The sequence below is a fragment of the Typha angustifolia genome, chromosome 14 (assembly GCF_048772165.1).
Source record: "Typha angustifolia cultivar Huaian chromosome 14, ASM4877216v1, whole genome shotgun sequence".
Classification (NCBI taxonomy): Eukaryota; Viridiplantae; Streptophyta; class Magnoliopsida; order Poales; family Typhaceae; genus Typha; species Typha angustifolia.
Genome location: NC_133252.1, coordinates 4,707,883 through 4,720,682, shown reverse-complemented (window position 1 = coordinate 4,720,682; position 12,800 = coordinate 4,707,883). Strand labels below are relative to the sequence as shown.

General features: G+C 34.8%; 2 protein-coding genes across 2 annotated transcripts; both read right to left on the bottom strand.

Annotated features, from left to right (window-relative positions):
* Window positions 1–378, bottom strand: LOC140775666 (copper transporter 6-like). The gene has a single exon (XM_073119055.1). It carries the CDS (start codon window positions 376–378, stop codon window positions 1–3), a length of 378 nt encoding a protein of 125 aa, XP_072975156.1.
* Window positions 379–4,727: 4,349 nt separating this feature from the next.
* Window positions 4,728–6,581, bottom strand: LOC140776160 (uncharacterized). Its single transcript, XM_073119774.1, has 2 exons — window positions 5,062–6,581; window positions 4,728–4,987 (listed from the first exon to the last, which is right to left on the bottom strand). Exon 1 carries the CDS (start codon window positions 6,366–6,368, stop codon window positions 5,139–5,141), a length of 1,230 nt encoding a protein of 409 aa, XP_072975875.1. The 5' UTR covers window positions 6,369–6,581; the 3' UTR covers window positions 4,728–4,987; window positions 5,062–5,138.
* Window positions 6,582–12,800: the final 6,219 nt, after the last annotated feature.

Genomic DNA, 12,800 nt, shown 5'->3' with positions numbered 1-12,800 from the left:
TTAGAAGCTTCTGGAGAGGAGGAACCAGCAAATGAGCATGCCCCTATTGAAGGACGTGATGGCGAGCATTGCCATGTATGCGAGGCCCATCCAGATGCCATTGATGACGGTGAGAGCACCATAGGAGATGCCCCTCCGGCTGCCATAGATGGCGGAGAAGGCTTCGATTATAGTGGCAATGAAGACAAGGGAGACGAAGAACATGCCGAGGCTGCGGTCGCCGGGCCAGCCGTCGAACAGGACCTGCGTATGCTTCCCCGAGAAGGTCATGTGCATCATGGTGCCATCACCATGGCCATCGCTTGTGTCGTGCCCCATGTTGGTGCCGATGGGGCGCATCATCATGCCCACGCCTTCGTTGCCTTGTCCAACTCCCATTGCCATTTTAATTAATATTGGTAGGTAAGGGTGTGGCAGTAATAGAATAGCTATGAAGAGTAGGTTTTAATGAGTTTTGAGAGAGAGAGAGAGAGAGAGAGAAGCTGTGTGGCAGTAGTAGACCATCTACATCTAAGTAAGACTAGGTTTTAATGAGTTTTGAGAGAGAAGAGAGAGTTTTGAGGATTTGTGATGATGATAGGAGAAACAGTCTAAGATTAAACAAACCACGGCCAAAATCTATCACATCAATCCTCTCAATATTTATCAAAAGCAACTGCTTTTGTCAAAGAGGAGGAACAAAATCTCCAAATAATGGCTTAGTCGGGATTTGAAGAACTTGCAAGGTGCAAATGGGTTGCACAGACGTGCCTAACAAAATCTCTTTCCCTGGCCTCCTACTCTGTTGGCCTATTCATCCGGTCTCCTCCTTCTCCTTCTTCAACCTACTCCTCGATTGTCTCCTCCTCCTCCTTTGGCAAGCCATCATCACCGCCTTCATCTCCAATCAAGCTCGGGCTTGATAGTAAACAAAATACTGTTATACCTACCGTTGCCCTTAGGCTTGAGTATGGAGGCTAGAAACTAGATAATCTTAAACTATGATTGGGAAGTAGGAATCGTAAACCTAGTGATACCCGCAATGCAAGTCAAGCATTGTTTAGCTATGACTCACTTGTTATGTACATGTGATGCGATGACTTAGAACTAGGGGGTGTAAATGAGCCAAGTTTGAGCAAGTTAGCTCTAGCTCAGGCTTGGCTTGAAATTACTTTTGAACCTTATAATTCTGCTCAGGCTCAGCTCAGCTTAACTCGACCCAAGCCAAACCAAGTCCGAGCTCGAAATAAGCCTATTATCAAGTCTCATTCAAGCCGAGCTGGACCAAGCTAGATCGAGTCCAAGTCAAAAGAGAAGGACGACGACGAGGCGGCAGCTTGGCGAAAGAAGAGGATGACGATGAGGCGACAGCTTGAGGAGGAGGATAAGGAGGAGCCGGCTTGTCAAAAGAGGAGGCGGGCCGCGGTGGACGAGGAATTTGGGAATTTGGGAGCAATGGTAGGAAGGTTGGGATTTGGGAATTAGGGATTTATTAGGGTTTTGACTTATCCCTTTTATACCAAGCCTAACGAGCATAGCTTGAGAGAGCCAGCTCTAGTCGAGACGAGCTCGAGCTTTAGTTGAGTCGAGCCCAAGCTGCCCATTTATTTTGATAGCCTTATTTATAACCTAGTATGTTACACCTACCTTTTTGCCCTTAGGCTCAAAATTAATTCCGAACTGAGCCTAAGCTAGAGGAGAGCCGACTTGTTCAGGCTCGGCTCATTTACACCCCTAGTTGGAGGTGGGGTGATTAAGAGATGCAGAAAAGAGTAGGATTAGTGTTGATGTTAGTATATCGGTTTGGGGTAGATTAGATATTGCAATTCGGGCTACTAACTTAGTTATTTATATTCTGCAATTAAATGGATATCCGACATCTGATATCCTAATCCAAATCAAACAAAATTACCTTTGCTCTATCCATGTTCGGATCCAAACTTAATTTTTTTTTTCTAAAAGATTGGATAGGATTTTATTATTCTTATCTGATACAATCTGAGTCGGGTAGCAAGTCGCATCAAACTTAATTTGACCCGTTTTCACCCCTATGTATACCCCTAAATCGACCAGAAGTTTGATTCAATTTGGTTATAGGACTAAAAAAGAGATTACTTCATTAAAACTGACAAACTTACTGAAGCGACCATGTAAGTTGGACAGTTTCTACAAATTGTCTAGATTGTTCATGTTTCTAAAGTTATCTAGTTGTTCTCGATGTTCACTTATTCTATTCTTTATCATAAGGATAGTATAGCTCTAAAGTTAAGGTAATTAAATCTTTAATAAAAGTGTAATTAAGATATGGTTTTGTATAAGTCATTATGTAACTAAACACAAAGATTAGTTAAAATAAAGGCTAAAATACAAGAGATACAATTAGATTACTTTTTTAAGATTATTTTTTTGTTTTGAAAATTATTTAGAACTACAAATATAGATTTTTAAATATTTAAATATTCTTAGATAAATATTGGTCCAGCCCATTGACCCAATAGTTGAACCAATAACCCAGCGACCTAATCTTCAACTTGGCCAACATTTAGTCCAGTTCAAATACTTGGGTACAAAACAAATCCTAATACAAAATATCATTTTCATGTCAGTTGGAGAGAATTTTAAGTTTGGGATAATTATTTAGCAGTGGTATTGTTTTGTGCCCTTGTTGGGTACAAAACAAATCCTAATATAAAATATCATTTTCATGCTAGTTGGAGAGAATTTTAGATTTGTGATAGTTATTTAGCAGTTGTATTGTTTTGTGCCCTTGTTGTTTTCAAATACCTGGGTACAAAACAAATCCTAATACAAAATATCATTTTCATGTCAGTTGGAGAGAATTTTAGATTTGGGATAGTTATTTAGCGGTGGTATTGTTTTGTGCCCTTGTTGTTTTCATATTCAACTAACTAACCTTAAGGCTTTTCTGTTACACACACGCCTCTAAAAGTAAGAAATTTTTTTAAAAAAAAAACACTTTATATTTTTTATTATAATTATTCACATTCTATGATTTAGAAATTTGTTGCTTAAACCATATATTTTGCTTTTAATGCCTCAAAAATATTATGCCGCTAGTTTCTTATCATCGTATATGGATAAGTTAACTATAGATGCAGACCTTAAGACAAATCAAATTGAAAAGTAAATTAATGACAGATATTTTAGGTATTTAAATATTTTCTATTGTGTTTGTTGCTGTTTGAATAAAGTTAACTCGTTGTCATTTTATAATTAATCGAAGGATAAACATCCATTAAAATAGGATGTAAATAATACTAGAAGTAAAACATAGAGTATTTTTTTATACAACTCCCAAATAAAAAACCAACCCCTTGGCTTCTACTTGGGGCTTCTACCTACCTAACTACTTCGGTGAATATGTAGTCAAACAAGCGAAACATTTGACTTGGTTGCTTGGTTGTGGATTGATTCCAATCGAAATGGAACCCAACTAATAATTCTAGAGTGGATCATCAGAATATAATTTTTGGAAAATAGAGTGCGAATTACATCGGAATTTTCGGCTTCAGTGCTCCAACAAACATGAAAACGATGCCCCCCATATATGTCCCCACATAGAGAAATTATGCAACAGACTAGATGATACTTTTCAATGTTTGAATGACCGTAAGAAACATCCACTAATAATTGCAAGAATCTTTCCATAGAGAGGCTCCAATAATTCTCCAACAAAATGAAACAAAGCTTAGCTGTATACCAAAGTCAAGCAAAAAGACTTTCATAACCAACAAAATAAGAGCAGCAAATTAGCCAAATAGAGTTGAATATTCATGCTCAAGTTCCTTTCTTACAAGATGCATTGACTTGTCCCAGCTAAGGCTCAAATCAAGCTGAGACTGGAAGGTTTAAATCAAGTCTATAAAAGCTACGTAGTTCGTGAACAGTATTTTGTCAAAGTATAGATCTATTGAGTATCAAGTGCGAGCGAGGGTTTAGTCCTACATATCAGAAAACGAGCAAAGAGTAGAAAATATTTATATAGACTTTTCGGCCATCACCTAGTAGCTTAAGCTTTCGAGTTTAGTTGATTTTTAAATTTCTTTTATCAAACTTTATTTCACTTGGACTCTTCTGCCTGCCCAATAAGATCCATTTAAATTCTTAAGTTCCAGACATGAGAACTGGTTTTCTAATGTATAACAAAGGTTCTTTCTCAAACCAAGTATTCTCATATCTTCCTATCCTACTTCTTCCTTGCTGCTAAGGCACCCAAAGTAACTATAATCTATAATTGAGGAGGGCTAGAAAAGAAGTTTTATTAAAGTCACTTGGAGTCATTTGGTAATATATATTTCAAGATGTGGCATGAGGTGCCAATGTATATAAAAGTCTTATATTTTTCCTCTTTTCTTCACACTAAAGATTGAGAGAATGTGTTTTAACATCCAATTAATTAAAAAGGATATCAAGATGTTGCAGGTGATCTCATCTTAGCTCTTGGAAAAGGATATTTAATTAGATCCATTATCTAAAAACTGATTTTTCTATCACTTTATGTATACATAGATGCACTTTTTTCAATTTATTTGACATAATCATAGCCTACAAACTAATTCAATGACAAGCTTCAGAGGATAACAAAGTGCTGAAGTAATAAGGTTGGTCATCAAGGAAGGTAGCACTTTATTTTACAGAATGAATGACATAGATTTCAGAATTCACACAGAATATCATGTCATGATCATCATGAAGACGACCTCTACAAGAAGCAAAACTCGAAAAGTTGATCAATTAGTAAGACGCCGCAGCTTAGAATACTGGCAATTAGAATAGTCTAAATCATGTTTGCAGCTAAAGCACCATCATCGAATACATAGGAAGCATTAAATATAGATAAGTAAAATTGCAGGATAACAGGATGATCTCTCTCTCTCTCTCTCTCTCTCTCTCTCTCTCTCTCTCTCTCTCTCTCTCTCTTCAACTCCAAGTATGAAAAACTTATTATGGGACAAGTGACAAGGAAGCTGATCATGTTATGCCTGATCTGTGTCACATAAATATGAAAGTTAAGGACATCTAAATAGGTACTAATTGACAGTAACAGTAGGAAACATTCACCTTAATTGAGTAACCTTCACCTATCCTCCATCATGCAGCATTCAATCCTTCAAACTGAAGTAGATAACTAAATTTGGTCAGAAAAAGGCCCTGCTGCCATAGAATACCTTGGAGCAATCCTTCTTCTTCTTTTCCACATCCAAATTGTTATTAACCTGGCCCTGGATGACATCCCCACCATCTTCGGATCTCGGTTTGTCGAGATTCATAGGGAGCTTCATATTCGCCAGCGATTCCGTAAACTGTTGCATGCTCTTCATGTACATATCAACAATTTGCTGCTGCATCGCAATCTGCTCAGCCTCGACATTAATGTTCCCCAATGGGGAGTTGAACACCGAAGTGGAATCCACATTACCGCCCATATCCTTCTTTTTGACACCACCTTGCGTCTCCTTTACTTCGCCAACAGCGGGAGTGCGGTTCGAAGTCGAAGTGTCCGGCGAGGTCTGATTGCTCTGACTTATAAACTCAGCAGTTGAGCTGATAGAATCCACCACAATCTTCTTATCCATGGAATCAATAGAAGTCCTATCATCAGTCAAGCTGGTAGTGGTAGAAGCCGTGAAAGGCCCCGAATTGTGCATACTATCATCAGGTGAACCAGACCCACCATCATTGTTATCATCTTCTCTAGAGTTATCCATGATCATGTCATAATCCTCAGTTGATTGATGAGAAGAAGCCCCAAGATAGAGGAAATGCGCAGCAGATGGGCGAACCGAACTGTTCGACGCCATATCGAAGTACTCCAAAACCATCTGCTGGTTTTCCTTCACAACATTGATGTCAGGGAGCTCAATCCTACCGTAATCCACCGGATCGAGCAGGACGACTTCCGAGCTAATCGACGAGCCGGTGTTGGAAGAATCCAGGGGGAGGGTCGACGTATCGAGAGAGAGCGTCATCTGAACCGTCCCGGCCGGGGAATGGCAGAGGTCAGTGGACGAGAGGGTGAATTCCTGCATCAGCCTCCCCTTCGCCGCCGCGACGAGAGACAGCGGCACGAGCGCGAACCCGAGAAGCTGGTCCTCCAACAAGTGCTTGACTCTGCTCAGCATCCAGATCTCGCACTTGAGGACGGACTCCGGCTGGGGGATTTTGACCGAGAGGTGCTCGTCGAATTGCGGGTTCTTGCCACCGCCGGCGACCACCCGGGTGGAGACCGCGTCGTCGGGGCTGCAAGTGAGAGAGAACTTGGCGTAGACGTCTTGGTTTGCGTAGATGCATATGTTATGGATGTTGCGAGCATGGTGGACGTGTATATCTAGCAGGCCGGAGAAGTTGCCGGGATTGTAGGAATCCATCTAAAGAGAAGAAGAACATGCAAGTAGGAGAATGGAGAGTGTGTCGGTTTGCATACAAAGTCTTCTCCTCCTCCTTCTACTCCTAGAACTTCTGGGGAAGGAGAGGATGGGTTGAGTGGAGTCTTGGAGGATGGGTTTCCTTTCGTGTTGCTATAGTAGGGATTGGGGAACGCTTGAAATTTGTTGTTGGGAGGAAAGAGAAGGGAGGGCAAGGGTCAGCTTCTCCACTGAGAGGGACAAAGTAACCACTATAAAGGACCCAATTACTGTGCGTCAGCATGTCAACCTCTCACTCCCACCACCAGCCCACTTTGTTTTGCCTTTCTTTTTGTTGGACACGCGCCCGCTGCGCGCCATCATTCAATCACAACAACTCGAATAGAGGGGGGGCAGCAGGGGGATTGGATTGCTGCCTCTTGAAGCAATGTCGGGATTTTTTTTTTTTCCTACTCTACTTGGAGTTTTTGACAAAACTAGGCTCCTTCAAATTTAATTTATCAAAATGAATTAAAATATTTGATATTTTACCTTTAAAGAAATCATTTATTTTATTATTAGCATTTTACCTAAAATTTTTTTGAAACTATCGATATTTGAACGATTCTCATTTTGCGCTTTCGTAAGAGATAGTTTTACCTACCATAGTTGAATTTATGTAAAATGCTTTAACACTTTGGTGTTTTACCATTTTGGTATACCAGAGCATTCTAGAAGATGATATTTTTCTAGCGATTTACTTGATTCGAACAATATCTACAGCACATTTACACATTTACAAACACATCAATAATTATCAAAACATACAAGACACATTTACAAATAAAAATTTACCGCAAAACAGCCGTAAGAAAGAAAGCTTCCAAACTCATGACCACTAAACAATTTTCAATCAACTCTAAAGAAAAATATATTCAAACACATTTACAATAATAAAGACATTTTGGTTAGAGCATAACATCTATATATTTTTGAGGATCCACAAAACACATGAAAAACTAGTAAATTCATATTAAATCATATCAAAAGTAAAACCACTAAATTAGATATATTTATATTAAAATATTTCAAGTTCGTAAAATAAGTATCTATCCTCCTAGTACATAAAATGGTAAATGTCATGGTTTCTTTCTTTTCTTTTCTTAAGCAACCCTAGGTCATCAGATGTAGACAACTCCTTCATAAGTTGTGAAGTAAGCATGTCTTTATCTATTGATTGCTCTACTATAGTTTACTCTCTAATTTGCTCCTTTATAGTCGACTCATATATAGTTGCCTTGTTTTGCTCTGTAATACCTCTCCATCTACCTCTCCATCTACCTCTCCATCTACCTCTACTTCTAACTACAAGAGGTGATAATAGCTAATGATCTGCAGCAGTTGACATTGACTAATGAACTATAGGAGGAGCATATAAACGTCAACAATCTTACTCGTTGATGCTCGACCACCATTGCTACTCCATGCAATAAGTGCATCTAAATTTTGACAGTAAATCATGATGCGATCAGGGTTAGATTAGATCACACTATGGAGATTTAGGTTTGATGGATCGAGTCTAGTTATCTTAATTATTCTACTTATATAGTTTAGTTAGAGTTTAATAAGATTAGAGTTTATTTAATTAGCTAGGTGTAGTACTGTTAACTTCTATGCAGTTTCGATTAAAATATTCAGAAGATATGTTATTAATTTTAAAATTCTAATTAAATTTGAAATTAGTAATTAAAGAAATTTAAAACTCAAACGTCATAAGAATTTTAAAAGTTCTATAACGCCATAGCGGTATTTCAAAATAATTAATGGGCTAAATTTATTTAAGAGTTACAAGTTTTAAAAAAATTCAAAAAGTCATAAATATCTATAAATACCTTATTTGTTCATGAGAAATACAACAACATAAAATTCTAAGTCAAATAGAAAGCTTTGGCTACTTTTATCTTTCACTTTTCTCTTATATATTATTTTATTCAAATTGGGGGAGTGCGGTTCTCACATAAAAAAGTCGAAGGACTATACTATCCAGCAACGTAGGAACGAGGTTTTTAGTTATATCCTAGAGGAAAGAGATGTGGGCAATCTTGCATAGAGGGCCCCCCTCTTTCTTTAGAGCAGCCATGCTTTAGTGTGTGTCTCACAGGATAAATTTTTTAGCTTTTTATTTTTATCTATATTAAATAATATTTATTTTTTTAAAACACAAAACAAAATTTATTCTGAGCATAATATTTTATGTTAAAGCTTTTAGAAATAAAAAAACTAACAATTAAAGGAAAGTGGTATTTAATCATTTATATGACTCCCGTGGCCATTCTCACTTCTCAAACATTTTTCTATTCTATTAAAATTCTTAAATATTTTTGACTTGTTTAAAATATTATTCCTCAAATAATAAATTTTTTAAATGATGTAAATTCGGAATTAAAAACAGAACGACAGAATTTTCAGTTTTGAAAATCAATTTAAATTGTTTCTGTTTTAATGCTGTAAATTTTGCTTTTAATTGTTTTTCAATTCTGCAACTGAAGAGTTTTTCATTTTAGTCCTTACAATTTCAGCAAATTATAAAATAAACTTTTGCCAGGTAGAAATTTATAATTTTCTCTTTGTGCATGTACACATGACCGAAATTGTTGTTGTTTAAATAATATGATTCTGATCAGGAAGTTAGATAATTAGAGAATATCAATTGTTTATTATAAAATAGTTTGAGAAAATTCATTCATGCTTTAATTAAAGCATGTTGGATAAATGATCACATATACCTAACATAAATTTTCTCTTAGGTTTGTTTAAAGGTTATAGTTAATGGATCAAAAACAGATTTGAATTTAGATTTGGCAATTACAGGATTATTAAATCTTGTCAGAATTCAAATAAATTTGAATCCAATCCAAATAAACCAATAATTTAGTAAAAGAGATATTTGTGAATTTGTTTCAATAAAGAGATTTGATTATTTCATTGATGTACTCAATTTAGATTTGTGTACGTACTATTATCATGCTAAATTTTTATTTCACACCTTACTTTCTGAAAATTATTTTATCTATCTTGGATGGAAAAAAAAATTGTTTTGAGATTAAAACCAGTATTTACTGAAATTACTTTTAAATTTGAAATAGTAATTAAAGAAATTTAAAACTCAAACATTACAAGAATTTTAAAAGTTTTATAACACCCATAACGGTCATTATGAAATGATTAATAGGCTCAATTCATTTGGGGGTTATAAGTTTTGAAGAAATTCAAAAAGCCACAAATACTTATAAATACATCATTTGTTCTTGAGAAATACAACAACAACAATATAAAATTCTAAGTCAAATAGAAAATTTTGGCTACTTTTATCTTTTAATTTTCTCTTATATATTATTTCATTCGAGTTGGAAGAATACAATTCTCACAGAGAAGTGTCGAAGGATTATATTATCCAACGACGCAGGAACAAGATCTTGGATTGTATCTTAGAGGAAAGAGAGACAGGTAACCCTACATAGAGGGCACCATTTTCTTTTATGGCAGCTACGCTTTGATGTGCCTCACACACCTGAGTTCCTAATTTATTATTATTATATATATTAAATAATATTTATTTTATATTTTTAAAACACAAAACTAGATTTATTCTATGCATAAATATTTGATGTAATTTTTAGAAATAGAAAACTAACAATCTAAAGAAAAATAATATTCTACTATTTATATGACTCTTGTGGGGGTTCTTACATCTCAAACAATTTTTTATTCCATTAAAAATTATTAAATATTTCTAACTTGTTTTACAAAATATAAGTTTAAAATATATTGCTATACATATTGCTGATAATCTAGCCAATACTTTTTCTATATATGGCTCTCATACTCTGTACATTAGTAAAATAAATTAAATATATCATGTTAGATATAGTTATACATATTTCAAATATTATACTAATCATCGTGTTGTTAGTCTAGTTGATCTCTATAAAAATGTAACATATGTGGTATCGAATTTGATCATAACTTTACTTTTACTTCCATTTGGCCCCAAGTACATCACCCAACTTAGGCTAATCTAGTTGGGGTTTTCATGGGGTTAGCTGTTTGTTAGGCTCAGCATCAACAATCTCAGTAGGAATTAGCTGTTTGTTAGGCCTGTCTACATGTAGTTGCTCATATAATTATTTTAATAACATAACTGAAAAATAAAATTATATGTAAATGCTTACCAAAAGAGATCAACTTATAAATACTTGTAGTAAAGTAAGTGGTCTAGCTATCTCTCCTGCATCTTGTCGACTAGAACAACATAGCTCTCGATAAAGTACTACTAATGCGTCACTCCCTCAACTAAGTCTAATTGTCTAATCTAAATCCTATAATAGTAAAAGATACATCATCTACATTGCATTTCCAGACTTGTTTGCAAAAATTAAGTCTCCAATAATTGCTAAAATATAAACCCTAGAGTGTTGTCTAATCATCTGAATATCAGCATATGTAGGAAGGACGCCAAATATCTCTCTCAATTAGTGCATGCATAGCGATGAACCATGTCTTACTGTTTGAAGTAGGATAACTCCTAGGAACTCCTGACATACACTATCCCACTGAATAGTTGTGGTCTCTATCACGACAGGTCTACGGATGTATAAACTTAATAGTATAGCAACATCCTGTAACGTAACAATGATCTCTCCAACCATCATATGAAATGTATCTTTGGTTACCAACGCTCTACTAATGTGGTTCAATGTCCAATCAATTTATATTGTGGAAAGTTGATATACATAATAAAATATAATATGATCTAGAATGTAGATTAAGCTCATACTATTTCATAGTATACGTAAAATAATCCTAAAAATAAATATGTGAACTATAAATTAAAAAGTAGACATAATCAACGATAAAATTCTCGCCTATCCATATTGCCTCAGATCTACAGTGTCTCTACAATCTCAACACAGATGTATTAATAGGCTTTGTGTCCTCGCTTGCAGTCATCAAAAGTCTACATAACATAAATAATATATATAAAATAAGTGTTTTATTCAATGTAAAAGGTAAAATAATTATAAGTGTTTTTACCAATATACGTAAGTAGTGTACATAACATATGAACATAAAAGTAACATAATCTAATATTTTACCGATGATCTAGGAAGGCCCATCAATAGTACTTTTACTTTTACAGCTACGTTGATTATACCCTTCTTGCCTACAAATGCTGCATAATTTTTTTTGGCAGGCTCTCGTTTGTCTATCTCATTATAAAACCTTGGTATTTTTTTATCTTTCTTTGTATACACACTTTGTAAATATATCAAATAATAATATTTGACCTTCATAAGGTGACCAATAATCTTTATTATAAACAGAATAAAGCTCCCATGTACTCACATACGTCTGCACTGTATATATATGATCAATAAATAATCTTCAATCTAAGGTCATAGTTTTGTATATAGGAAGTATATAGGTGCATGAGAATTTATGTTGTTATATTTTGTCACATATGCAAGTTTGACTATTTAGATCAATAATTTGACTTCGTTCACCTCTCAAGTTGCTTAAATTAAACAGTGCAATAGTAATCTCAAAAGTATCACGACGATGATTGAATTCGTAAACTATATGCATTCTAGTATTCTCATTAGAACTTGCCATTATTATAGTGATAAAAGGAGTAAAATCTTGGGTTGGTCATTGTTTTATCTCCTAATTTCTATCTAATATATAAGAAACTTACTACACGATAAAAATATATTTTCACTAATGCTTTGTTAAATATCTCTAAAAGGTTTATAATACTGACGCCATATTGATGACCATCACCATGTGCTAAAGACTATTTCTCCTGCGGTATATTATCAGCCCATTTTTGTATCTAGATTACACTAAGTTATCCAACCCATGTAAAAGTTAAATTTATGAATTTGATTTTGCAAAGCAGTCATATGAATATAGTTCTTTAAGCTTCTATCCTAGAATTTTTTATTAAAATTGCTAATCATATGTCGAAAACAAAAATGGTGATAGCCTAACGGCTCTATCCATTCGTTTCTTTCTTCATTGATTGTTGTTATGATTTTGACGCGACGATCTAAAACTAAACATATTTTTTCTCTCTGAAGTTCAACCCTGGAGTGCAAGTAATAAGAAACTAACTCTAATTATTAGCATTCTCACTCTTAATAATAGTATATGCGAGAGAAAATACACCATCATTTGTGGTAGTTGGCGACTATAATAAGCAAAATCCTTTTATACTTGGAGGTATAGGACTTCAATACTTGAAGGACCAAATGATAAAAACATATGTTTAAATAATTCTTTATTTGGTTCATCTGAATGGATTTTTTTATAACACAACTATTCATATATTATTATGTTACAATTCATGCATGAATAATGACAATTGGCTATAAGAATCAATCCAACTATCAAATA

Bases quoted from the DNA above. Each gene is read 5' to 3' on its own strand.
- LOC140776160 (XM_073119774.1), bottom strand. From the start codon at position 6,368: ATGGATTCCTACAATCCCGGCAACTTCTCCGGCCTGCTAGATATACAC.
- LOC140775666 (XM_073119055.1), bottom strand. From the start codon at position 378: ATGGGAGTTGGACAAGGCAACGAAGGCGTGGGCATGATGATGCGCCCC.